At 54.9% G+C, this 25224-nt stretch overlaps 2 protein-coding genes across 4 annotated transcripts; one reads left to right on the plus strand and one right to left on the minus strand.

The window, feature by feature from the left end:
• Positions 1 to 230: 230 nt before the first annotated feature.
• LOC123619474 (paraneoplastic antigen Ma6E) lies at positions 231 to 5751 on the minus strand. Its single transcript, XM_074359972.1, has 3 exons — positions 5574 to 5751; positions 4423 to 4481; positions 231 to 3622 (listed from the first exon to the last, which is right to left on the minus strand). The coding sequence occupies exon 3, from the start codon at positions 3570 to 3572 to the stop codon at positions 1560 to 1562; it is 2013 nt and encodes a 670-aa protein (XP_074216073.1). The 5' UTR covers positions 3573 to 3622; positions 4423 to 4481; positions 5574 to 5751; the 3' UTR covers positions 231 to 1559.
• A 5040-nt stretch (positions 5752 to 10791) lies between these two features.
• ZFP92 (ZFP92 zinc finger protein) lies at positions 10792 to 23425 on the plus strand. Of its 3 annotated transcripts, none has more exons than XM_010964110.3 (5): positions 10792 to 11263; positions 15534 to 15584; positions 15752 to 15878; positions 16963 to 17067; positions 17403 to 23425. In XM_010964110.3, the coding sequence occupies exons 2-5, from the start codon at positions 15552 to 15554 to the stop codon at positions 18653 to 18655; spliced, it is 1518 nt and encodes a 505-aa protein (XP_010962412.2). In that variant the 5' UTR covers positions 10792 to 11263; positions 15534 to 15551; the 3' UTR covers positions 18656 to 23425. The 3 variants fall into 3 exon arrangements, with proteins under 3 accessions (XP_010962412.2, XP_074216074.1, XP_045379403.2); XM_074359973.1 differs by lacking the exon at positions 10792 to 11263 and adding an exon at positions 11297 to 11670; XM_045523447.2 differs by lacking the exons at positions 10792 to 11263; positions 15534 to 15584 and adding an exon at positions 16190 to 16435.
• Positions 23426 to 25224: the final 1799 nt, after the last annotated feature.

Here is a 25224-nt window from a genome sequence, read left to right on the forward strand (position 1 = left end):
CCTTCCCCACTGTGAAGGAGAAAACCAGAATCACCCCACCCACCTTCAAAAGACCCAGGACACAAAGCATCCCAACAGAACAGGTGGACACCAAACTTTATAATTGACCTATAAAATGGATAAAAATACCCTCAACACATTCTGGTCTGCCAGTCAAAGTGCCCACCCCACCCCCTCGTTGGAGAACTCTCCCAAGGGCGTGGAGCAGGAATCATATTCTGGCCCTCCACCCCCATCCCCAGTAGACCCTTCCTTCAAACGCCCACAGCAGAGGCCAGACTCAGCTGAAACTTTCAACGAAATTTATTAAAGAGAAACATTGACTGAAACTACTGAAGAGAGGGAATGACCACACAGACAGGAACTTCTAACGGCCACTAAAGCCCACAGATCTCAGCCCCCTCCTCCTCCCGGGGTCCCTCACCAGGTGTCTCAGCTGCCCCCCACCATGCTGTGGCCCTCCCCGCGTAGTCTCCCTTCCTGAGGGCCCCACGGTCAGCCTCTGGCCAGGACGGTGGACCCCAGCAATGACCGCTGCCCCCAGGGCACCCCTCCACCTCTGGCCCACGTGCTGGGGCCTGGCCCTGCCCTCTGGCCCCCACAGGACAGTCCAGGACACTGGAGAACACGGCGGGGAACGCTCCCCCAAGCCCAGGACAAGGGGTCACGAGGAGCAGCGATGGCAGATCACAGCACGGTCCCCGAGGACCCTCCGCAGCCCCCGACCTTCCCCGGCCCAGTTCTTCCTTCCCAAGGCCACCAGGTGGGCGTCGTCCATCTGTCCTTCCCGCCGTCTCCTGGGACCGGGCTGGGGTCTCCGGGCTGGGCTGGGGGTACTGCTCAGAGAAGAACACACACACATCTCCACAAGAACAAGCAGCGGTTGGCCTAAATCTACTCCGACACAGCGGACGTGGAGCTCACGACACTGGGCCAGAGCGAGCAGAGCCTTGGTGCCCTGAGCTCAGGGCACGTGGCCGGGCCCAGAGGTGGCGGCCCGGGTAGGAGGGACACCCGGCCTGGGTCCACGGGCACCTCAGGGCTCTGCACGGGAACGGGGGCTGGTGTGGGGGTGGTGAGGAGATCACTATGGGGCCACAGAGACACAGGCTTCCTATGGGCTTCCTAGTACAGGGAGCAGCCTGCCCCAGGGGACGGTGACTAGGGGCCCCTCTCGGAGGCCCAGGCACCTTGACATGGCCCCTGACATCTCCCAGGGCAGTGTGGGGGCAGACGTCTTCAGGTGGCCCTCACCAAGGCCGGGGCTGGGCACTCAGGGATCCTCCTGGGCCGGCTGCCCCAGTTGGCAGGGCTTGGGGCTGAGGCTGGTGTGGTGTTGCCATGGTGGGGGAGGGGCACCTCTCCCCGCCCCGTTTGGTGTCTAACATGGAAGGACTCATGGTGGTGGGTGGGGTCTCTTGCAGGTGATGGGGGGCCCAGGGAGTTGCTTTGGGCTGGGCTGGCCCTTCCCTCCACCCTGCTCCCTACCTGGGGCGAGGTGGCTGCCTGGCCTGGCCTCTACCTGCCTCCAGGCCAGGGGGGCCCTGGGCCTGCTGAGCCTATTGACCCGAGGAGGACTTGGGAGGGCTCATCTCCACAGCCCTGTCCTCATTTCCCGGGTCCTCTGGGATGGGCTTGAGCCCCTCCTCGGGGGGCCCCTCAGCCTCCTGGTCTCCTGCCTGGGTGAGGTTCTCTGGCTCACAGCCAGGACCTCCTGGGGCCTCCCGGGAAGCACTGCCCGTGCAGGCAGGGATGGGAGGATTTTCGTCTCCCTGAGTGGCAGGGGAGGACTTGCTGGTCTCCCCAGGGGCAGGGGCTGCCCCAGTGGCAACGTGAGTTTCAGGGTCAGCCTCACCAGCCTCGCCAGTGCCAGGAGCCGCCTCGCTGGCCCCTTCACAGGCTGGGGTGGCCTCAGTGCTACCTTCCTTGGAAAGGGCACCCTGGGCGGTCCCTTCACCTGCTGGGGAGGCCTTGGCTCCATCTGCAGTGGTGCCCCCGGTGACGACCTCCTGGGCTGAGGAGGCCTTGGCACCATATTCCTGGGCCGGGACAGCTGGGGCACCTGCCAGGTCTCCAGGGTTCACGCGGGCCTCTTCTTCCACTTGGAGCTGCTCGCTGCCCGCTGGGCCAGCCTCCGGTGCCTCGGTCTCCCGGATGAGCCGCAGCATCCCCACGAAGCCCGGGGGTCTCCTCTCCAGCCTCATCCTCCTCAGCCTGTTCTGGAGTGCAGCACTCGGGCGGGCCCGCATCAGCACCTGCCGGGCGCGCACCTGGTCTGCGATGGCCGGGTGGATGGCCCCCTTCTCCAGGGCCGACTGCAGCAGGCCTTCCAGGCGCATCATGTAGGCAAAGAGAGTCTCCTGGGGCCGCTGGGCGCAAGTCATGAACTTCAGCCGTGCGGTCACCCGGGTGTCCTTGTTCCCAAACGCCTGCACCAGCGCGGCCAGGCAGTCGTGTGCGGCCATGTCGGGATCTTCCACCAGGAGGCCACACAGGAGATCCAGCGCGGGGCCGCCCAGGCTCTCCACCAGCCTCCTCCTCCTCTCCCTCTCAGACACGTGGCGCCACAGGTACAGCATGTCGTTGGCGTGGTCCAGCCAGCTCTCAAAGGACTCCTCCCTGGGGCCAGGCTCTTCCAGCCCAGAGAAGGGTCTCAGGCCCTGAGAGCCCATGTTTTCCAGCACAGGCTGCAAGACCTGCCTCCATGGCCGGTTCCCGGCTCTCGCCTCGACTATGGCTGCTGCTGCTGCCCCCGCAGCTGCTTCCTCACCTGGGGCTCCTGCCTCACCTCCCGCTCCCGCCACACTCAAGGATCCTGCCACGCCTGCAACTCCTGTGTCACCTGCGGCTCCCTCCTCATCTGACACGCCTGCTTCATCTGCAGCTCCCGCCTCACCTGCAGCCCCTTCCTCACCTGCGGCTCCCACCTCACCTGCAGCCCCTTCCTCACCTGCGGCTCCCGCCTCACCTGCAGCCCCTTCCTCACCTGCGGCTCCCGCCTCACCTGCAGCCCCTTCCTCACCTGCGGCTCCCGCCTCACTTGCAGCCCCTTCCTCACCTGTAGCCCCCTCCTCCTCTGCAGCCTCTACTTCCTGTGCAACCTCTTCCTCACCTGGCGTTCCTGCCGCGTCTTCAGCTCCTGCCTCACCCTCAGCTCCTGCCTCACCTGCAGCTCCTGCCTCACCTGCCCTGCCAACCAATGCTGGTCTCTGGGGCTGGGCAGGGAAATTGGGTCTATCCTGTGACTCAGAATCAGGGGCCTGTGGCAGGAAGACCACAGGCCAGGGTCCCCCCGTGCCTGGTATTTGTCGAGGAATCAAGCTTCGGTTTAAATACTCAGCACACTCGACCAAGGCAACCCGGGACCCCAGCTCCTTTCTGAAGACCTTGCCCAGCACTCGGTACCTGCCCAGGTGCCACAGGGCAGCCCGCACGGCCTCCTGGAAATCCTGGTCCTCACAGTCCTCCGGGATGCCCAGGATGAGCAGAGAGCGCTGAGCATTCACGCCCATCCAGCCGCACCAATCCTGCAGCATCGCCAGTGCCATCGCCATTTTTGAGGAGCGGAGCATGAGGGCAAGTGATGGAACAGGGGTGCACAGACTGAAGTGTGGAAATCAGCCTGTGGGTACAAAGGGGAGAGAAGCATGTTTGTGCCACACAGCCCACCCCACTGCCCACCAAGAGTCCCATGCCCTTCACAGCAGCAGATTGGAGCACCACCCCAATCCTGTTTTGTTTGTTGGATTTTAAGAAAATTTTTTGATAAATTTATTTACAAGATAGAAGGCTAGTCATGTTTTCTACTTTTCTGGCATTGATTTTAGGAAGCTGCATGTTTCACAATGAATTTTCAAGTTTTCAAATTTTTAGCATACATTTTTTGATAATATCCCTATATTCTCCTTTTAATATCAGTCTGATCTGCAGCGTTAGCCCTCCTTCATTCCTCATATTGGTGATTAGCGTTCTTTCTCTTTTTCCTTGATTCTTTAGGGCTTTCTCATTTTTTTTTTTGTTGTTGTTGTTGTTGTTGCTATTTAAAAACAAGAACCACCGCATGCGGCCTTGTTCACAGTGTCCACAATTTGCTTTCTATCCCCGATTTCCTCTCTTAGCTGTACTATTTCTGCCGACAATTCATTTTGTTTCCTTCATACTTCTTTCTCTAGCTCCTCTAAATAGACTGTTAGGTCCCTGATTTTATGCCCTTTCTTTTCTAGCGTAAGCACTTCGATTTTCTTTCTGTCGCTCTTTAGCTGCCTCCCACTAATTTTGGTAAGTTGTGCTTTTTATTATTCAGTTTGAAATATGTTCTAAGTCCCTTTGTGATTTCTTCTTTGATACACGGTTTCCAAATATTTAAAGATATATTATCATTATTAATGTCAAGTAAAATTCCCCTATGATGGGAGAACTTACCTTGTAAAATTCCAATCCTTTTAAGTTGATGGATTTTTACAACCCCAGGTACGGTCAGTCTGGAGGAATGTAGAAAGCCGACTTCATAAGAAATCTGTATTTTGTACACGGAGACCAAGGCCTTGCCCCTACCATCACTGCAATCCCTATGCCACCCCAGACGGAGGCGCCCTGGAGCCTCTCAGATACCTAATGCGCAGGCCCAGGGCTCCTTTCTGAGCCACTCCCCCAATCCAAGTGCCATGGCCAACAGCCTGCACCAGATCAGAGCCGCCCCAGCACCTCCCCCTCACCATCATCCACACCCCATGCAGCCAGGCGGCTCCTCTCCTGCCCCTTCCCACTTCACCCCTCCCCCACAGCGGGTAGCACTCCACTCTTGGCCCTTGTAGCAGTGCGCCTCCAGATGCTGAGAGACCAGACTTCCTCTCTCACCTCCTCACACCCAGGAATCCTCCCAGGAGCACCCTCTGCCAGGAGCTCTCCCCTCTTCTGGCCCCAGATGCAGACTGGGAGCCCGCCCCTCTTGCCTCCCCTTCACCCAGACCCGGGAACTGGAGCCCTGCTTCTTGCCACGGGCGTCCTCCCCGACCCCCCCACCCCCCACCACGCACAGCAGGAGCGCCCCCTATGCTTCCACCTCCACACCCGGGAGTCCTCCCGGTCTCTGCCCTCCAGCCAGTAGCTCCCCCCACCCCCGGCCCCCACACACGTGGCAGAGGTTCGCCCTCCTCTCCTATCCCGGCATGGGGAGCCCTCCTCTCCCATCTTCCCCACCCCCACAGCCAGGAGTCCTCTGCTCCAGCCCCCAAAGCCGGTGCACCCGCTCAGCAGGGAGCCCTCCCCTCCGAGCCCCCACATGCTTAGCCATTAACCCCACCCTCTGCCCCCCAACAGAACACTCCTCACCAGCCACCCTCCTAGCCAGCAGCCTTCCCCTCGGACCCCCACACTGGAGAACCCTTCCCTCAGCCCCACTTCGGGCAGTAGCCCTCCCTTTAGGTGGGGGCCCTCCGCCTCTGCATCCCCACTTGAGACGTTAGCCCTCCCCCCACTTCCACTCCCTGCCGAGGCAGCTAATGGGCCCCCGCCGAGGGCGCCTGGTAACTGCAGAGTCCAGGCCCAGGTCAAGCCCCTGCCGGTCCGCTTACTTTCTCTGACTCTGTGGACAACTCCGGGGTCCCGCTCAGAAGGGTCTGAAGAGGTAGTCTCAGCACTGTGGCCAGGAACTGAGCAGCGGACTCTCCCAGGCACTCTGTGCTGCGACCTCGTGGGTTTCCCCAGCCCTCCCGGAAGTCCCAGGAAGATGAGTGAGAAAGTTCTAGACGTCTCTCGGCAAGGAAGATGATTGGATCAGAAGAGCACGTGAGCAGGTGGTTTGTTACTGTAACAATAGGCCGTGAGCAGTAAGGACTTGAGGTCCTAAGGCTTGGCGCCTCCAAAGCAAAAGACACGCCCACTGGCCTCCTACCGGTAAAGTGGCTTCCGTACAAGGCAACGGGGTTGGAGGGGTTGCAGATGGAGAACCCACTGTAGCTAATTGGTCCAGTTTTTCTTATACTTTGTTTTCTACTGTGATGGATAATGTCATAAAGCTATTCCGTATATTTACTGATTTCTTGTCTAGTATCAATTGCTGAGGCAGAAGTGTTAAAATCAACTATACTTGTGGAAACATCTCTCTCTTTATTTTATCTATTTTCATTTCATATATTTTAAGGTCTGTTAGGTGCAAGTAGACCTGAATTGGATGCATTCCTGGTTAATTAACCTTTTATCATTATTACCTTTTATCTTCACATGAATGTAAGAACCTCTCTGCCACATAGATTCATTTCCCCTCTACCCCATCCTTTATGCTGTAGTTGCCACATGTCTAAATATATTATAAAACCTACAATATACTATTATAACTTTTACTTTAAATAGTCATCTGTATTATAAAAAAATTAAGAGCAAATACCTCTTCTTTAATGTTTACCCACACATTTACCATTTCTGGTGTTCTTCATCTCTACCAAAGTTCAAAGTTTCTCTCTTGTGTTTCTTCAGATTGAAAGACCTCCTTTAGCATTTCTTTTAGTGCAGGTCTCTTGGTGAATTGTCTTAGCTTTCATCTATCCCAAAAGGTCCTTATTTTACCTTCATTCTGGGAGGATCTTTTCCCTGACTACAGAGTTCTGAGTTGAAAGTTATTTTTCTGTTGTTCTTCAGCACTTTAAAATGTTGTTCCACTGTCTCCTGGTTTCCATTGTTTCTGAGGAGAACTCAGTGGATTTTCTTATTAATGTTCTCCCATATGTAGTGCTTCATCTAACTCTGACTGCTCTCAAGACTTTCTCTCTATCCTGTGTTTTCAGTAGTTTGACGGTAATGGGTCTACATGTGCTTTTTCTTTGTATTTATCCTCCTTGGGGTTCACAGAGCTTGTGAAATTTGTAAATTATGTCTTATGTCTACCTCCAGATTTTAAAGATGTCAGTCATTATTTCTTCAAGTTGTTTTTCTTCCCTGTTCTCTCTCCTCCTTCCTGGGATCCCAAATACATATGCATTAGACCTTTTTATATTGTCTCACAGCTCACTGAGGTTCTGTTTTTTGTTTTTTTGTTTTTGTTTTTTTGGTTTGGTTTGGTTTTGAAAAGGTTTTTTTCCTGTCATTTTCTTAGAATGTATCATTTCTATCTTTCAACAAGTAACATGAAGCCTCTAAATATTCATGACTATTAAACACTAACATTAAAAGAAGGATGGAGTAAGAGGAACCAATAAAGGACTGTGTAAAGAGCCGCACTGAAGTTAGTGAGCAGACACACTTCACTGGCCACTCCCCCTCCCAAGTGTAGACCCGGGATGGGGGACGGGGGGGGGGGCACAGCCACTAGTGGAGGTGGGCATTGGTTGGCGAGGTGCAGCCTGGCTGGAGGTCGGCCTCAGGCTGCTGGAAGGTGAGCCTTCCCTTCCACCAGGCCATCCTGGCTGCATAGCTCTTTCAGACCACTGCTGGCTGCCCTCCCCACAGCCATTCTCCTTCTTCCATTTCATTCAGGTGTCCATTCCCCCCCCCCCCAGTGTGGCTTGAGGTATGGCAACCCCCATCCCCAAATCCAGAGGCAGATCTGATGGGTCCCAGTCCCCCAGCCCCCACACACATGACATCCCTAGGGCAGCTGTTAGAGATCTGGGCAGCGCCTGGACCAAATGGCCCAGTCAGGCACCAGCGAAGGAGTCACTTTCTGTCCGAGCAGCAGGGCTCCTCTTTCCCTGAAGAGGTTCAAGGAGGCAAGTGGTCCCCGTTGCCAATGACAGACTTTTCCCAGCCCCCAAGGGGCAGGCTGACACCAGAGCCAAGACTTGAGGGTAGAAAGAGGCTGGGTCCTGGGTGCAGTCTGGGGCTTTGTAGCACTTTGGGGTACATGGCGGGGCAGTAAAGGGACAGTTGTGGTCATACTGGGAGAGTCAATTTTTGGGACAGTGGTGGCCACACTGAGGAGGGACAGCAGAGGGACAGTGGTGTCTTCTGTCTGGGAAATACAGGTGTCAGAGTGGCAGCTGCAGCCGTCAGAGAAGCTCCAGTTCCAGCCGAGCTCCAGGCCCACAAACATCAAAATGGCCTGCTCTGAGGGGAGGGTCTTGCTCCCTACTGGCACCCAAGTCCGGTTTTGTTGCCCCCACCAGCCTCACCACGAGACCCCCATCCAGCCTCCGGGGCCCCAGGGGTCTGAGGACTGGCCCCACGTGTGACATGACACCTTGCATCCTGTGAGCCACTCAAGGCTCTGACCCTTGCGCAGGGTCAAGGAGCAGCCCTGGTGACCTAGAGCGCTGATTGCCTCAAGCGTGCCCAGCCCCTACACACCCCAGGGCCGCTGTCTCCCAGGACCACACCTTGGACTACCCCCTCCTCCACCCATCAGCTCCACTCCATCCACACCACCTTCCCGGCAGAGAACCAGCTCACCTCACACGCTGTCAGGCCTGGTCTCTGTCTGTCACCCAATTAGTGACAGGGGCTGAGAGGACCCCACCCTAGACCACCTTCCTCCCTGGATGGGCTGCCAGAGCCTGTCAGCCACAGCGTAGCCACTGCTGGCTTGGACTCCCCCCTTGGGCCCCTTCCCCAGGCCCCTTCCCCATGGGAGTCTGAGGGACTTGCTGCAGGGTGGCCGAATCGGGGCTTGTTGCCCTTGGGGCATAATCCTCACCGCAGCAGGTGAGGCCACCTCTTTCGGAGAAGGTTCCAGGCCCCCCTGGTCACAATAAGGGGAAGCAGACAGAGGAGAGGGAGAGGGCTGGACCTGCATAGACCGCTGTGGGAGCTGCCTGGTGCATACACAGATTTTCGTTCGATTACTCTCCCTTGGCTGGGCATGTGTTCGAAATCTTCATAATAAAAAAACCGAAAATCTTCTAGAAGGGAAATTTATCTCCTGCTACCTGCTGAGAGCATGCAGCCATTCCACACTGCACTGGATGCCGGGATGTACTCCCCAAGCCCCTGTCTCAGCCTCAGGCTCTCATTTCCCTCCTTCCATGAAGGTTGGATGCCAAGGCTCTCTGAGAACTGACCAAGGCCAAAGGAGCCGCCTTATCCAAAGTTGCCCCCTGCCCACCTCCAATTACTAATTGTGAAGGTGGGTGCAAAGGCCCAGCCCTCTTTTGGCTCAGGCTGTTCCCTCTGGAGTAGATGCAATACGTTACCACAAACCAGGCAGCTTAAAACAACAGGAACTGGGGGAGGGTGTAGCTCAAGTGGTAGAGTACATGCTTAGCATGCATGAGGCCCTGGGTTCAATCCCCATTACCTCCTCTAAAAATAAATAAGCCTAATTACTTCCTCCCCCAAGAAAAATTTCTTAAAAATCAAAATAACAGAAATTTATTCTCTCATGGTTCTGGAGGCCAGAAGCCCAAAGTCAAGGTGTCAGCAGGGCTGTGCTCTCTCCAAACGCCCTCTAGGGGAGGACCCCTCCTTGCCTCTATGATTTCGTAGGGCTCCAGGCACTCCTGGGCTTGTGGCCATATCCTTCCCATCAACCCTCCCGTCTCTCCTGTCTCTTGCCTTTATCTTCCTGTGGCCTCTTTCCCCTCTATGTCTGTGTCTCTCCTCTTCTGCCTCTTAGAAGGACACTTATTACTGGATTTAGGGCTCACCTGGATAATTCAGAAGGACCTCATGTTAGGATTCTTAATTTCATCACATCTGCAAATATCCTTTGGCCAGGAAAGTTCCCATGCACAGGTTCTGGGAGTTACGGGTGCACATATCTTTTGAGGGGCCACCATTCACTCCACTACATCTGTTAAGCACAGGCCCAGGCGTGTCTAGCCATACTTCTGGTTAGAGACAAGATTGGTCATCAGGGCCTTCACAACCAAAGGCCACAGGGGACCTCCCCGCCTCTGCTCCAGGGAAGGACCCCTGAAGCTGTGCTGCACTTGCCCCCACCCCGGAGATCCCTGCTCCCTGAGGCCAGAAGCACCCTGAGCTGGTGTCCCAGCTTTCCCCTGAAGCCAGGCGTGGGCAGCTGCTGCCCTGGGAGCATGGGCATGGGGAGGGCTTCTCACTGCAGGCCTGCGCTCTCCTGGCCGGGGCCTGGAGCCGTTTGAAGAGAAGATGCCAGAGATCTGGTTGTGTCAGGAAAGGTACAGCTCAGGGGCAGAGGAGGTGCCCACCTCAAGCACAGCAGGGACCGGGAGGGGTGGGACAGGCGGTCCCGCGGGTTTTTTCCTTGTTGCTTTTCCTCCACGGCCTTTTTAACTTAACTTTGGGAGGAACTCATCATTGTCAGTGGTGCATTTGTGCAGAGTAGGCCCTGTATTTCAACCCCAGTCCTGCCATGTGGACGGTGACCTGTGGGAAAATGGAGACCCCAATGCCCACCTTAAAGACCAGTTTGATGGTCACATGGGGCGGGGTCCCAATGCACCGGGTATCTCTTCTCTTTCTCCATCTGTCTGCACACGGCCTTCCTCCAAATCCCCCTTCACTGCTCCCTACTTTCTCATCTTTGCCCTCCTGGCTCAAGCTGGTTGGTCCCTTACGGGGGGGGGGGGGATTGGCTGGGTGCTGGCTGCCCCGTAGGGATCCGGTGGGTCCCAGATGGATGGTCGGATGAATGGATGGACGTAAAGTAAAGCCTCAGTGGAAGTGCTCTGCCAACGTTGTCCCTTTCCTGTCCCCTTGGGGCACTGCGGTGAACTGGCTCCTGCGACCCCAGCCCTCGAGGCAGCCCAGATGGAGAGCGGAAGTGCCTCGGGGTACGCAGGGAGCTAGGCCAGAAACCCCGTTGGGCGCGCCGGGGCGGGCACCGGGCAGGGCCTCCGTACCGCCGCGCTGCGCATGCTCCGTGCCCCCCCCTCCCCGCGCCCCGTTCCCACGCCACCGCCGCCCCAGCCCCGCCCTCGCCCCGGCCCGGCTCGTCGGCGCTGGACAGACAGACGGCCGCGCAGAACGCGTCTCCGGAGCGGCGCCCGGGGACGAGATCGAGACCCAGCCGGGAGCCCCACCGCCTTCCGGGGGCGCTGCCCTGGAAGGCTTCTCGGAGGCGGCGGCCTTGACCTCGGGCCTGCCAGGGGGGTGGGTTGGGGAGGAGGGAAGGACAGCCCCGAGGCCCGCGAGCCCCATCTCCGCAGGTGGCGAGAGGGTGAGGGAGCTGCGGCGGCAACAGCCTGGACGCCCTGGGAGGTGGCGAGCACGAGAGCTGCCAACCGGCCCTCGGGGCTGCCCCTCCCTGGGCGCCGGGGAAAGGCAGCCCATATTTCCCAGTTTCTCTCCTCCGAGTGAGGTTCGCTGCAGACTCTGGGGCTGGCGAGAGAGCATCCCGTCGCCCAGCCACTTGGTAAGTTTGGGTTTTGCGGTTCTGCATGAGGTCACGGCACTCCTGCCCAGGGGCACCTGGCGAAGCGTCCGCGGGCGTGGGCCCTGAGGGTCCCAGTACGAGACCCTGCGGCTGTCAGGGGTGGGGATTTGGGCCCCTTGGGGGTGCGGGGGTGCTGGCGGGACGAGCACGCCAGAAGGCACCAAAAGGGTTAGATGGAAAGACCCCAGGAGCAAGAGAGGGAGTGAGCTGGGCTGAGCGGAAAAGTGTGCGGGATGGCCACGCAGGGCCAGTTCTGACAGCCCTCCGATTCAACAGATAGCTGCCAAGCACCTCTGTGGGCCAGGCCGCCACGGGCATCGGAGATTTATTAGGGAACAAAACAGCCAAACCCCGCTCCCGCGTCCAATTCTAGTGGTAGAGCACAGGTAATAAACAGTAAGCGCTTTCAATTAAGAATTATCCTGTATGGTAAACAGTGGTAAATGCCATGGGGAAAACAGAGCAGAAGGGAGTGGAGGGGTTGGACTGCAGGTTTAAGAACTGAGGTTAGAAGGCGACATTTCTCAAAAACTTGAAGGAGGTGAGAGAGCCTTCCTGGCAGAGGGAATGGCCAGCACCAAGGCCAGTGTGGCCGGAGGAGAGGGAGGAGGTGAGATGGGCACCCCAGGAAGGGCTGTGAGCGGGGGAGAACCCCGTTAGGAGGTGGCCTCTTTCTCTCCAGGTTAGCCTCCATTCCCGCCCCAGAGCAGGGCCTGGAGACGCCAGTGGCAGGGTGGCTCCTTGGAGGGTTTTGCTGGGCCAGACAGCACGGAGGGCCCTGGGATGACCTGTGACAGCGCCCAGAGCAGACCTCGGCTCTGAGCTGAGGCTGGACTCCCTGGGCACTGGGTCCTTGGGCCTTTCCAGAAGGTGACAGGTGACACAGGGAAGCCTGTGGCAGCTGAGAGGAGGCAGCTGGGGATTTGAGTTGCCAAACCCCAGAGGAAGTTCCACCAGGAAGGGAGAAGCCCGACTCTGGTGGTCCTGCGTGTCCCTCTTGGTGGGCGAGAGAGCCCCAGTTCCTGATCCAGCGTGAGTGGGCTGGCTAAATGCCTTCCCTGTTGTTTATTTGTTTGTTTTCTGTTTTCTTTTTCTGGGGAAATAGCCCCATCTCGTGGTCTTCCGAAGACATCAGCACTGAAGCCCACTGGAGGCTTCTCCCTTTGTGGGGGCCACACTGCTCTCCCCAGGCTGCTCCCCACCTCCCCCTGGGGCCTCCCCACAGACGCAGCCGCACCTCGGCCAGGCTCAGCGAGCGGGATGGGAGTCTGCTCCCTTCCCTGGGGTGGAACAGCCCAGGGGTAGGCACCCGGTTCCCCAGGGTGAAGGAGGCTCCCCAGGTTCTTGCCCCAAGTGTGGCAATCTGATGGACTCTTGTCTGCCCTGTGTGCCCAGTGTCCTGTTTCAGGGAAACCTGAGCTTCGGGGCCTGGAATCATCCCGCAACCTCTCCTCTGCTCTGGAGGCCCACCGAGGTCAAAGGGGTCTTAGGAGAAGCCACTCTCCAGTTCTGCAGGCTCCTTCCATAGTCTTCCTTGCATTCTTGCTCGGGAGTGTCGCCCTGTTTCCACCTGGGGGCTGCCTGGCATTAGGGTTTGGGAGGGCTTGTCATGTGTCATTCCAGGATTTGAAATTATGCTGACGTCGGGCAGTAGGTCTGAAGGATGGACACTGCTGTGTGTGACCATTCACGTGGCTGGTGCCTCCAATGGGCCTTATGGTTTGAACTTCAACGTTGGTCTCTGTCTGCGGGTGAAAACTGTCCGTGATGTTTCTCTCAGGCGGTCACCGCTCAACAGTGTCTTCTCTCTTGAGGGCTTGCTCCCCAGCATGTCTTGGTGTGGGGGATTAGACAGAACGCCTTTTCCTTTCAGCTTTTCTGTGTTGTCCAAAATGGATGGTGACCTGGCAGTACAGTCATGATAGGAAAAAAATAAGCTTGTGATGTGTTTCCAAACAATTTGCTGTTTGTCTGAAAACCCTTGCTATTAACAGTATTCTCGGCGCTCCCCATACCTTTAACTTGTGCAGGTCTCCCAGTGACTGACGGTGTGTCCCAGTGAAACCTAGGTGCCCTGTGGACATCAGAACGATGACTTGGCAGCAATATTAAGTATATTTGCAAAGTTGTGCGACCATCACCACGATCTATTTCCAAAACATTTTTATCACCCAGAAAAGAAACCCCATCCTCATGAAGCCCCAACTCGACCCAACTCCAGCCCCTGGCACCCACCAATCTGCTCTCTGAATCTCTGGGGCTGTCCCTAGTTGTCTGGAACCTGGACCTGGACTGGGAGACCCCGATAAGAGGGGAATGGGGGTAATGGCCCCAGAGGGAGGGGCCCTCATAAGGGAGATGGGTGGGGTGGGGGCTTAGCAAACTGCCTTAGAAGGGCCAAAAAGAAGAGTTTTTAATCATAACTTCAAAACCAGGTCAAGAAAGCTCTTGTGAAATATTATATTACATCATGTAAATAGAATCATACAGTATGTGGCCTTTCATGTCTGTACCTGGCTTTTTTCCCTTAGCATCCGGTCCCCAGGTTCATCCACATGGTAGCGTAGACCAGTATTTCATTCCTCTTTGTGGCCAAATGATATTCTGTCATGTGTCTAGACTGTGGCTTGTTATCCATTCTTCAGTTGATGGACATGTAGGTTGTTTCCACCTTTTGGCAACTGTGAATTGTGCTGCAGTTGATTAACACGGGTGGACACGTTTTTGCCAGAACACTTGTTTTCAGTGCATATACCCAGGAGTGAAACTGCTGGGTCATAGAATAACTATGTTTCCTGACTAAGGAACCACCAGACTATTTTAAACCCTTCTCACTCTGAACACTGTCAAGCAGACAGACAGGTGCAGAGAATAGTCCAGCCACGCCCAGGGGCCCTCCCGCCCGGGTTCGCAGTGGCCTCCTGTTCCCGTTTGCCTTATTTGCTTGTTTCTCTCTCTCTCCCTCTCTCTCCTTCTCGCTTTCTTTTGTTTTGTTGAAATATTTTAAAGTAACTTCAGGCACCATTTTCTCTGCAAAGAGTTCAACGCATGTCTCTTGAGAAGGACACTTCTTCCCTGACCCGGCGCCACTACCCGTTCCACACATGGGCAGCAGTGGCCCTGCTGCCACCCTTCTAGCACTCCCCAATGCCTTTGACCCCTCTTTTGTTCACACCAGCATCTCACCGAGGATTCCCCTTCCACTTGGCTGTTGGCCCCTTAAATTTCTTTTTATCTGGAACAGTCTCCCTCCTCAGCCTCCTCTTTTCCCCGTGACACTGATTTACAGAGGAGACCAGGGAACAGCCTACCTTCAGGATAAGGCTGGTTGCTTCCTTGTCGTGTCTTTAACTGGTCCCTCTGTCCCCCAAGTCCTCTATAAACTGGAAGTTGGGTCCCAAGGCTGTAGTAGAGACAGGTCAGGCTCTGGCAAGAGCCCCCCTGGGCATCATCACAGTGGGGACACCCCACGTCTGCCTCTTCCTCTCGTGGCCGGCAGTAAGCCAAGAAGGTGTTTTGACATCACGTGGATGGTCTTTCTCCCTCGGCCTTTCACCTAATGGCTTTAGCATCCATTTGGCCTTAAGGGACTCTTTCTCTCTGATGAGTATAAACTTCTTCACCAGACATGCATTTGTCTATTTATTCTGCTAAGGCACTGGCAGGGGAGTGGAGGGGCAACAGCAGAGCCACTGCTGCCCATGTGTTGAATGGAGCTGTTAAGTGACAGCTCATCATGGTGACAAGGGAATTTCTGGATATGTAAATTGCTCCGGGACCTCACCCCTTCACCCCCTCTCCTGCTGTGGTGCCCACGTGTCAGAAGCACCCCCACTCCCATGTCGTGGTCTCCAGTGGGCGGAGATAACATCCTTGGAGCAAGTTCTCTTTTTGCAGCCCTGTCTTCTGGCATCAAGAACGGATGCAGAGAAATCTGATTCTGTCCACTTTGTCAGTGACGTGCTCTTCCTGCCTGAGAGAGCAGAAGGAAATGAGAAACAGCCTCTCGAGAGCCTGGCTCGGCGGGCCTAGCACGGGGAGAGGGTGTATATTTGTCCAGTGGGCCCTGCATGGCAAGGAGAGGGGACAGAAGCTCAGCTAGGCAGAGTGTTATGGGCTGCATTGCGTCCCCCCCTCAAAAGATAAGCTAAAGTCCTGTCCCCCAACATCTGGGAATGGGACCTTATCTGGATGATGTCACACTTAGCGGGTGGACTCAGCTCACCCCTGGCTCTTCCCACCCCCTTAGCGTCTCCGTGGCCCTGTGATGGCAGCCGTGCTCCTGAAGGCCAGACCCAAGGTGAGTGGGGCTTCCTGATGGCGGGCATGCCCTCCCAGCAGCCGACCCGCCTACCACCTCCTCTGGCCCCAGCCGAGCTCTCTGGGCACCCCCTGATCCACGTGTCAGTGCCGCCAGCTCACCCTGGGGCCCGCAGGGGTGAACGCCACAGGAATGGCTCATTTTAGGTGCCAGTATCTTTTGAAGACGTGTCCGTGTACTTCACCAAGACAGAATGGAAGCTCCTGGATTTCCGACAGAGGGTGCTCTACAAGCGGGTGATGCTAGAGAACTACCGCCACTTGGTGTCACTGGGTAAGGACCCCCCACACCCAGTCCCCCACTCTGTCTCTGAGCTCAGTTTATTTCCGAGTCTCTTTGCTCATTGGTTACTGTGAGTCCGTGGGACCCGTAATCCGTTGTAGCCCTGCCTTCACCTCAGTAGCACAGTTTTGAGCTACATGGTCTGGGCCTGTGGGTGTGTTAGGAAAATGTGTAGGCCCCCGTCACACTTATTTTGCATATAAAATCACGGGTAAACTAAACCTCTTCCACTCGAAAGATAGATGCAAGTTATCCTCGAATATTTATATGCACTCATTTATACTTAATTCATTTTTGCCAAGGCTGCCTGTTCCATTCATCTCACGGTATAGAGTCCAGCAGCATTTTCCCTTGCATCAAGTCACAAAGGGCCCAGAGCACAGAGGCCCAGGACTTGGTTTCCCCGTCTGCAGAAGTGGGAATGAGCTGGAGTCGGCTGCCCCACTGCACCCTGCCACCTTCGGGCTTGGAGGGGACCCATTCTCTCCAATTCTTCTTTTCGACTCTGCAGATCTCACCTGCAGTCATCTAGTCATCTAGTGTTTTAGGTAAATGCGTGGGCTCCTTCCTCTAGGTTCTTTCTGACCCTCACCAGGTAGATCTGGGGTTCCCAGGGGAGGTCTAGAAACCTCCACGGAGTTTGGTGTAAGGAACAGAGACACCTGTTCTGTTGGATGGTGAGACACGTGTTGTGGCTTTCAGGGCATAGGCAGCCCTTCAGCTCTGTGGCTTCTGATGCTCCCTGGGGCCTTGTACCCTGTGGGCACCTGCTCCAGCCCTTCCTCTGTCCTTTAGGGTTTCCCCACAGATCCCCCTCTTCCCACCAGCCTGCCGCCCTTCCTTCAGGCCAAATAATAACATCCTTTATCCTCTTGGGCCAAACCACCACATACTTAATACTTGCCACGCACACCTGGCCCCTGTACACTCAGAGCCCCTTGCTTCCTTAGAGGGACTCTGCCCTTCTGGACTTTCCCAGTGGCACTCTCTAGAGAGTTCTTCATTCTCTGTTCCTGAAGAGACTAAGGCTGGGCTGAGTTCAGGAGTGACTCATCTGCTTCATTTCCTTGGACAGGGTTTTCATCCTCCAAGCCTCACCTGGTCTCCCAGCTAGAGCGAGGGGAGGGGCCCTGGGTAGCAGACGTCCACAGGATGGGGGCCGTCACAGGGATGCAGACAGGTGAGTGAGGGGCGCTCTGCCGGCTTGCCTGAGTCATTTGCAAAGAGCAGCGGCCAGTGGAGGGTGGCATGGCCAATTTGGGTGGGACATTCTCTCTCATGGTAGATTGAAATCTCCCAGGGGGTCCTGTGTTGAGGTACCAGGTGAAGGGAGCATGTGCTGCTATCTCACACCAGCTCTGCTATTTCCAGCACATTCCCACCTCTTCCCCTCCTGCCCTCCTGTCTGCTGACGATGATACTCAACTCCTGATGCATCTCTTTCCATCCTTGGAATGAGAGAGCTGGGGTTGGGGGGCAGGCAGTGACACTGGTTGGTGCTCCCTGTCTTTACAGGTGACAGGATAAAGAACAAGACGTCGATGTCAAAGCAGAAAGATTGTCCAAAAGAACTCGCAGGGGCCCGTCTCCAGGGTGGCAACAAGGGCCAGGTAGCTGGGCCGTCAGAGGAGACACTTGATCACAGACGGAAACACGCTTGTGGTTCAGAGACAGGTTCTGGCAGGGGTGACCATCCCCGGGAGAAAGGCCAAGGCAGCTCCTGGGGTGACGGAAGAGAGACACCAAGAAGCAGCCATGGTGGCAGGCAGGATTCCGTTCTAAGGCAGCAGGGCTCCAAAGGCGCCGACAAGCGGTTCCTGTGTCAGCAGTGCGGGAAATCCTTCAGCCGGAGCTCCAACCTCATCAAGCACCGGATCATCCACAGCGGTGAAAAGCCCTACGAGTGTGGCGAGTGTGGGAAACTCTTCCGGCGCAGCTTCGCGCTCCTGGAGCATCAGCGCATCCACAGCGGCGAGAAGCCCTACGCGTGCGGCGAGTGCGGGAAGACCTTCACGCGCAGCTCCAACCTCATCAAGCACCAAATCATCCACAGCGGCGAGAAGCCCTACGAGTGTGGCGAGTGCGGGAAACTCTTCCGGCGTAGCTTCGCGCTCCTGGAGCACCAGCGCATCCACAGTGGCGAGCGGCCCTACGCGTGCAGCGAGTGCGGGAAGGCCTTCAGCAGGAGCTCCAACCTTATCGAGCACCAGCGCACCCACAGTGGCGAGAAGCCCTACACGTGCAGCCAGTGTCCAAAAGCCTTCAAGGGCATCTCCCAGCTCATTCACCACCAGCGCATCCACAGCGGGGAGAAGCCGTTTGAGTGCAAGGAGTGCGGGAAGACCTTCCGGGGGCGCTCGGGCCTCAGCCAGCACCGGCGGGTGCACAGCGGGGAGAAGCCCTACGAGTGCAGTGAGTGCGGGAAGACCTTCAGCAGGCGATCCAACCTCTTCAAGCACCAGGCTGTGCACAGTGAGGAGAGGCCCTACGAATGTCTAGAGTGCGGGAAGATGTTCCGCAACAGCTCGGTCCTCCAGGAGCATCGGAGCACCCACAGCGGCCAGGGGCCGCGCGCGGGCAGCGACTGCAGCAAGGCCTTCAAGGGGAAGTTGCCGAAAACTCGCAGTGGAAGAAAGCTCTCGGAGGGGAGCGGCTTGGAAAAGGCGCCGGCCTCCTTGGGCCTCGGAAGACCCGCTGCAGAGCCCCGCCCCGAGGACAAGAAACACTGGTCAGACTCCGAGGGCGCGGCTGTCCCCAGTGCAGACTGATGGGCTGCTCCGCGGGAGGGCCAGGTTCAAACCGAGGGGCCTCCCGCCCCCTTCCATTGGCTAGTTGGTGATGCAATTGAGGCACAGGGACTGGTCCTGGTGCGCGCGCTTGCGCGTGTATTCCACGTGGGAGCTGCTGAAAGTGCTCTTGCCCCACGCGCGTGGGGACCGCCCGCTGGGGGTGGGAGGGAGCCCAGTCTGGGAGCGCGCCTTGACTTGGGGAAGAGTGGTCCATCTCCTCTCGTGGGGTTGTTCGCTTCACCCCAAGATTTGTGAGTGTTTCCAGGTAGAAGACACTGAAAGCACTTTAATTCTTTAAGAGCCTATAGATGGAAGAGACCAGAGGGACTTCAGAATTGAGGGCTCTACAATTCGACTGTGACTTGACTGTGACATCACCTAAAATTCATCAAGAAATGATCTGGAGAAGGACTCGGGCAGCTGTGCTCACTCGTGGACTGCTTGCTTGCACTGGTCTTGTCAGCCCGCAGGGAGTGGTGTCTCCCTGGAAGGAGGGCACGTGACCCCCTACTATTGCGTGCAGCAGTGGTCCATTCGTTTTCCAGGCCATTCATCCTTGTGCCTGAAAGCCTCCACCTTCCTTGGGCGTCCCCAGCTGCTTCTTGGAGGAGCAGCACCTGGGCCCCATCTTCTCAGAGCTCTAGGAAGTTCTAGGGGATGGTTAGCCTGGGCCCTGAGGAGAGAATGAGGCCTGGGGACTCTTGCCTTCTCCTTCCCAAGAGGAACCCGTTGGCTCTGGACCCGCACAGGAGTGGGCTCCAGGCCAGACGTGGAAGCCTGGCAACACCTGCCTCCAGCTGCCCCGCTGCCTTTGGTCCCCTCCATGCCCACCGGGCTGGGGGCTCTCTGCTGCCTTCAGACCCTGTCTGCAGAGGCCACGCCCCTCTCTGCCTGTCCCCACCACCCTCAGTGCCTCCAGCTTCAAACTTAGCTGCTCCCCCTCTGGCAGCCGCCCCTTGTGGCTGGTGCCTTCAGGAGGTAAGCAGGACCCATTAGAAATTTGCCCAGAGCGGAGGCGCAGTGGTTTTTGTGCCTCAGCTCTGTCTGTCATGTGACATTTCTGAACCCATCAGAGGTTCTGTCGCTTCGAATGTTTTTGCATGCAGGGATAATACAAGTTGAAGATAGAGATGTTTGCCATATGAGAGTGTCAGGGAACCACTCCTGAAATGAGAGTCCCCCAACCCTCCGAGAAGGCCTCAGGCAGGAGAAGGGAGGCCTTTCCAGGTCCAACACCCTGCAGCGGGCTGCAGGCCAGCCCCTCTTCTCACGCCTCCCCCCACCCCCGAGCCCCAGGTAGACAGCGTGGGCCCTTACAAACTTCACTGTAAGCAAAGGGAGACTCGCCAGCAGACAGCTGATGCTGGGGGTGGGGCGTGCGGGCTGGCAACGTCTGGCAAGCTCCGTCCTGCTCCACCCACGCCGTCCCCAGAGCTGGGACCAAGGGTTTTGCCCCTTGCTGTTCTCAGTCCAGCGTCCTGGTTGGCTCTCCAGCTCCTTCGAGCCCTCCTCACTGCCTAGGACTCTGGCTCTGTCTTCCGGACAGCCCCCGGGCAGGCAGGTGGCAGGTGTGCTGCAGGCCTCCTGCTGGGCACAGACAGGGTGGGTCAGAGACCATCTAGAGAGGGTGGAAGACTCTGAAATACAGGGTTCCTTCTGCGCCTGCTGCTTGGAGCTCGAGCTGCTTGGATAACTCCAAAAGAGAGATAGAGATTAGATATAGTTATAGAAGTTATATATAGAGGTGGGGGGAGAGAAATGATTTTACGCACCTGTGACTCATGGGAAATTCTAGAGTTGTTGCAACTCGCTCTTATTTTATAGCTTCCTTCTGCTCTGTGTGACCCGTGCGTCTTTGAGCCCAGTCCTCTGTGCTTAATGAATACTTGGGAAGTCACTACTGCCCCCGAGCGCATTGCACTCAGGTCTAGGCCATAGTCAGCTCCAGCCTTACCTGAATATCTGCAACTTTGCGTTTTCCAGTAGAAGGAGAAGTAGTAGGAACAGTGCCTTTGGGATCCATGGCGAGGTCCCTGGGAAGCACATGCTTACTGAAGCACAGACACTCTTTGCTAAGGCAGCAGGAGACAGCCCCACGCAGGGCAGGGGACAGTGGCCAGAGCCATGCACTTGGGCTGCAGTCTCATTTTTGCTCAGCCGTGGCCTGCAGGGGGTTTGGGCAGCAGTTGGTGCACAATGGGACCTGGGAAGAGCGCAGATCTGTGGACTCCGATGTCTGTTTCCATTGCTCTAGTAAGTGAAAGACTTCGCTCCTGCAGGCTAGTCAGTAACCAACTTTTAATAAAGAGTGGTATCTTCCCAATATAACGTCATCCCATTGGTTCTACTGGATAAGCTAACTTGATTCTTTACCGTGAGCTCCTTTTTTTCACCTTGGGACACACACCCAAAGATGACCAGATGGGGGAGGGGAGGAGTAATGTCCAGGTGTTTTCAGAAGAAACGGCATTTGCCGGAGAGATGTCTGGCACTTGTGCTCTGGTTTTGGGGTGTCCTGAAAAGATCCGGAATCCCCCAGTGCTCACCTAGATAAGTGACTTTTCTAATAGTAATGTATCTTTTGTTTGTCGATTCTTGGTCTAATTTCACTCTTCTTTGTTAGATTTTCGCTCTAAAGCAATTTTGAGTGTCATTTTCTTCTAGATCATGTGTGCAACAGGAACTGAATGGGTATGGCATGAAATACAAGTCAAGAGAGTGTCCGGAAGAATGCTTGTGTAGTTCCTTCCCCAGTGCCTTGAAATCGGGCTCCACCACTGGCTTTTCTGATGGACTGCTGGAGTGTAAAAGCTGAAACTACTGGGGGACATCCTGCCTGCTTTCCAGGCTCCATTCCCCCCAGCAACTTCCCTGGATGTCAGCCCCTTCACACCGCTGGACTGGCCTCCTGCCCCAGAGACGATCCTGCAAGAGACTGGATCAGCCCGTATGTAGCACCTTATTTGCCGTTTGAAACTTTGGCCACTTTTCTAAAGCTGTTTACATGCCATGACAGTATCTCCATGTAATGAGTAAACTGTCCTGACCCAATTCATCTACTTTGCATGCAAACAAATAAGGAAGGTCTGAGTGTTGACCTTGGAATGAGCCTTCTGGCGGAGACGGCCTCTCCTGATGGTTTGAAGTAACCAGCCAGCAGCTGGGTGGAAAGTGTCAGGGAAGGTTGCACACCCAGATGGTGGGGGCACGCCAAGAGGGTATGTCTGGGTGCCCTGTGGCCCCTGCGAAGGTGAGGTGGGAACTTGGGAGTCGAGCTGCACAGGGATCGAGCCACCCAAGGCTGCTGGGACACCATGACTCCGAGACCTGGGAGGGCAGAGTGCCACATCGGACCTCTGAAAACCACAGTCTGGATGGCGTCTTAGAACCTTTGCTTAGATGCCTGCAAGACTTGCTTTGTTTTGTGAAGCTGCCACGTGCCTTAAACAAAGAAATACGTAAGGGCTGTGCTTTCCAGGGAAGGAAAAAGCAGGCCTGTGAAGGGGGCTCTTGGAGGATTCTGTTACCATCGTCCCTGAACATCCTTAGCTTCTAAGGATGCCCCAGACAGAGGCAACTCTTCGTGAACCATTCAGGAAGGGCCAGGACCCTTCACTCCCTTCCTCAGCGGGGAAGTGGGTGGACTACATGGCCAGCTTTCAGTTAGAGATGCTAAGTCTACACCTTGTTAGGTAGCAAAGTGTGACAAGCAGTGCCTCAAGGCCAGGGAAGGAGTAAGGACTGGGTGAACTCTCAAGACAGGAAGTAGAGGTCAAGGGGCTCCTGGGGGGTGGAAGGAAGAACAGGGGGCATGTGGTGCATTGAGGAATCCGAGAACGACAGAGGACTGTCTGTAGGGAAGTCGTGGGGTAAAAAGTCATTAGAACCAGGGTTCAGAGAGCCAGGGATGCCAGACAAAGACGTTTGGTCTCTAGCTGGTTCCTGAAGAGGAGCATTTTTTAAAATACAGAAATATTGTAAGATCAAGGAAGAGAAGTCGATGCAAATGACAACTGTTGGAGTGTGTGAATTTACACATAGATGGCCACCAAGTTTCCACACCGTAGCCATCTAGAGCGTTCTGATGCTTGTGGGTGTTGACCTGTGGGAATGGGTGACAGCAGTCCGCCACCCAGGATACTTTGACACGAGCAGCCTTAACTGACGTTCTTGGGAACTCCCACTCACCCTGGTACTTACCTAAACCATCTGGTTTCCTCTTATGCTACCACCAGTGTGTCTGTGACTTCAGTCTTTTTGAAGACTGCTGATTCTTCATCTTCCTTGACAGCCTTATAAAGGTATAATTTCCACACAAGAAACTGCACATACTTAAAGTGTACAATTGGATGAGTTTTGACGGGCATCCACCTCTAAAACCATCACAGCAATGGACATGGTGAACATACATCCATCGCCCCCGGAAGTTACCTTGTCCCGCCAGCGATCCCTCCTCCCTGCCCCCTCCTCCCCCACACCCCAACAGCCACTGCTGACTGTAAGTGAGTCTGTGTTCCCTAGAACTCTGTGTAAATGGAGTCCTGCAGTGCGCACTCTTTCCCCGGCCGCGCACTCAGTGGCATGCTTTTGATGTTCACCCAAGTTGTCGTGTGCATATCGAGCCTTCATTTTCTCTTGCTGAGGACTATTCCATCGTCTGGATGGACCACAATACCTGTTGAAGACCTGTTTGTGGACATTTGGGTTGTTTCCAGTTGGGGGCTGTGACAAATAAAGCTGCTATGAACATTCGTGTGCAGGTTTTTGTGTGGATAGATGTCTTCCTTTTTCCTGGGTCTCTGGCTAAGAGTGGGATGGCCAGGTCATGTACTCTATGTTGAACTATTTGAGGACCTGAAAACCTGTTTTCTGAAGCATTTGCACCATTTTACATTCCCCCCAGCAGGGTATGAGGGGGGTCCAATTTTCCACATCCTCCCCAACACATGTTCTTGTCCATAGTTTTGATTCCAGCCATCCTGGTGGGCGTGAAGCAGGATCTCATCATGGCTGTGATTTGCACTTCCCTGAGGATGAATGATGTTGAGCACCTTTTCATGTCCTTGTCAGCCGTTCATACATCTTCCACTTTTTAACTGGGTTGTCTTATTGTTTAGTTATGAGAGTTCTAGATACAAGTCCTTTGTCAGATACATGTTTTGAGAATATTTACTTCCAGAGTCTGGCTTGCCTGTCCATTTTTACATCTGTTTTTTGATAAGCACAAGTGGTTTTATCTCGATGAAGTCCAATTGATGGATTTTTAAATTTTATACTTTGAACTCTTCATCTCAGAGTTAAGAAATCTTTGCAAAACTCGAGTCACTAAGATTTCCCTTTCTGTCTTCTCATAAAAGTTGCATAGTCTTAGCTTCTACGTTTACCTGACATGAACCACTGGAGTTAATTTTTGTGTCTGATGTGAGGCGAATTCCGAGTTCATTTTTTTCCTATAGTCATATCCAGCTTTCCCAGAATCGTCTGTTGACAAGACAATCTTTCCCTCGGCACCTTTGCTGCCCGTCAGTCGGCCACGCACGTGAGTCTGCTTCTAGGCTCCTGCTGCTTCTCCCCCAGTCGGCTTGTCCGCCTTTCTGCCAATGTCACACTTGATCTCTGTGACTTTGTAATAAGTCTTGAAATCGGGGAGCCTGAGTTCTCTGGTGTGGTTCTTTTTCAAAATCATTTTGTCTATCCTAAGTGTGTCACGTTTCCATATGAGTTTTAGAATTCTTTGTCAGTTTGTATGGAGGAAAAAAAAGCCTGCTGGGACTTTTGATTGGGACCGCATTGAATCTATCAATCATTTGGGGGGAGTAGTGACATCTGAACAATATTGAGCCTTTCAGTCCATGAACATAGCTCTTCATTTGGGGGGCCTTCTCTAATTCCTCTCAGTGATGGGTTGTGGATTCAGTGTCCAGACCTGGCACATGTTTTGTCAGATTTATCACTACAGGCAATTATTGATCTCAAGGTTATTGTTTGTTGAAACATCCTCGGTAACCTGGCATTCTTGGGTAGTCACTCCTTCCTTCCACAGACACACATCGGACATATGGCCATGTGTTGGGATGTGAGGATGAGGGAGATGCATCCATGATCAGGAGTGAGCATATGATTGTTCCTTTGACGTCTTTGTTTACCCGGCCCACATTTGGTAATGGCCTAAACCACAATACAACGCAGAGCACCCATGTTCATGGCTATAAGAACTTAACCACTATTCCAAAAACTTTTTAAAACTTTTTAAAACTTTTTCTGGCAAAATCTTCTAACAGAAAAACAGAATCAAACCAAAACGAGTCAGATTTCAATTAATTTTTGGTCTTTTTCCAGTGAACGTATTCCTCACTTAATACATAATACACTTTCCTTCCCTAGTCTGGCTAATTAAGTGGGGACAAGGTGAAAGGAGGGAGAGGAAGCCAGATGGGCAGAGAAGGGATGGGGAGAGAAGGACAAAACTGGGAAGACGAAAGGACAGTTGAGAGGCAGAGTAGCCCTGCAGTGATTGAACACTTAAGGAGAAAACAGCTTGGTTATCA

Source organism: Camelus bactrianus, chromosome X (genome assembly GCF_048773025.1).
Source record: "Camelus bactrianus isolate YW-2024 breed Bactrian camel chromosome X, ASM4877302v1, whole genome shotgun sequence".
In the NCBI taxonomy this organism is placed as follows: domain Eukaryota; kingdom Metazoa; phylum Chordata; class Mammalia; order Artiodactyla; family Camelidae; genus Camelus; species Camelus bactrianus.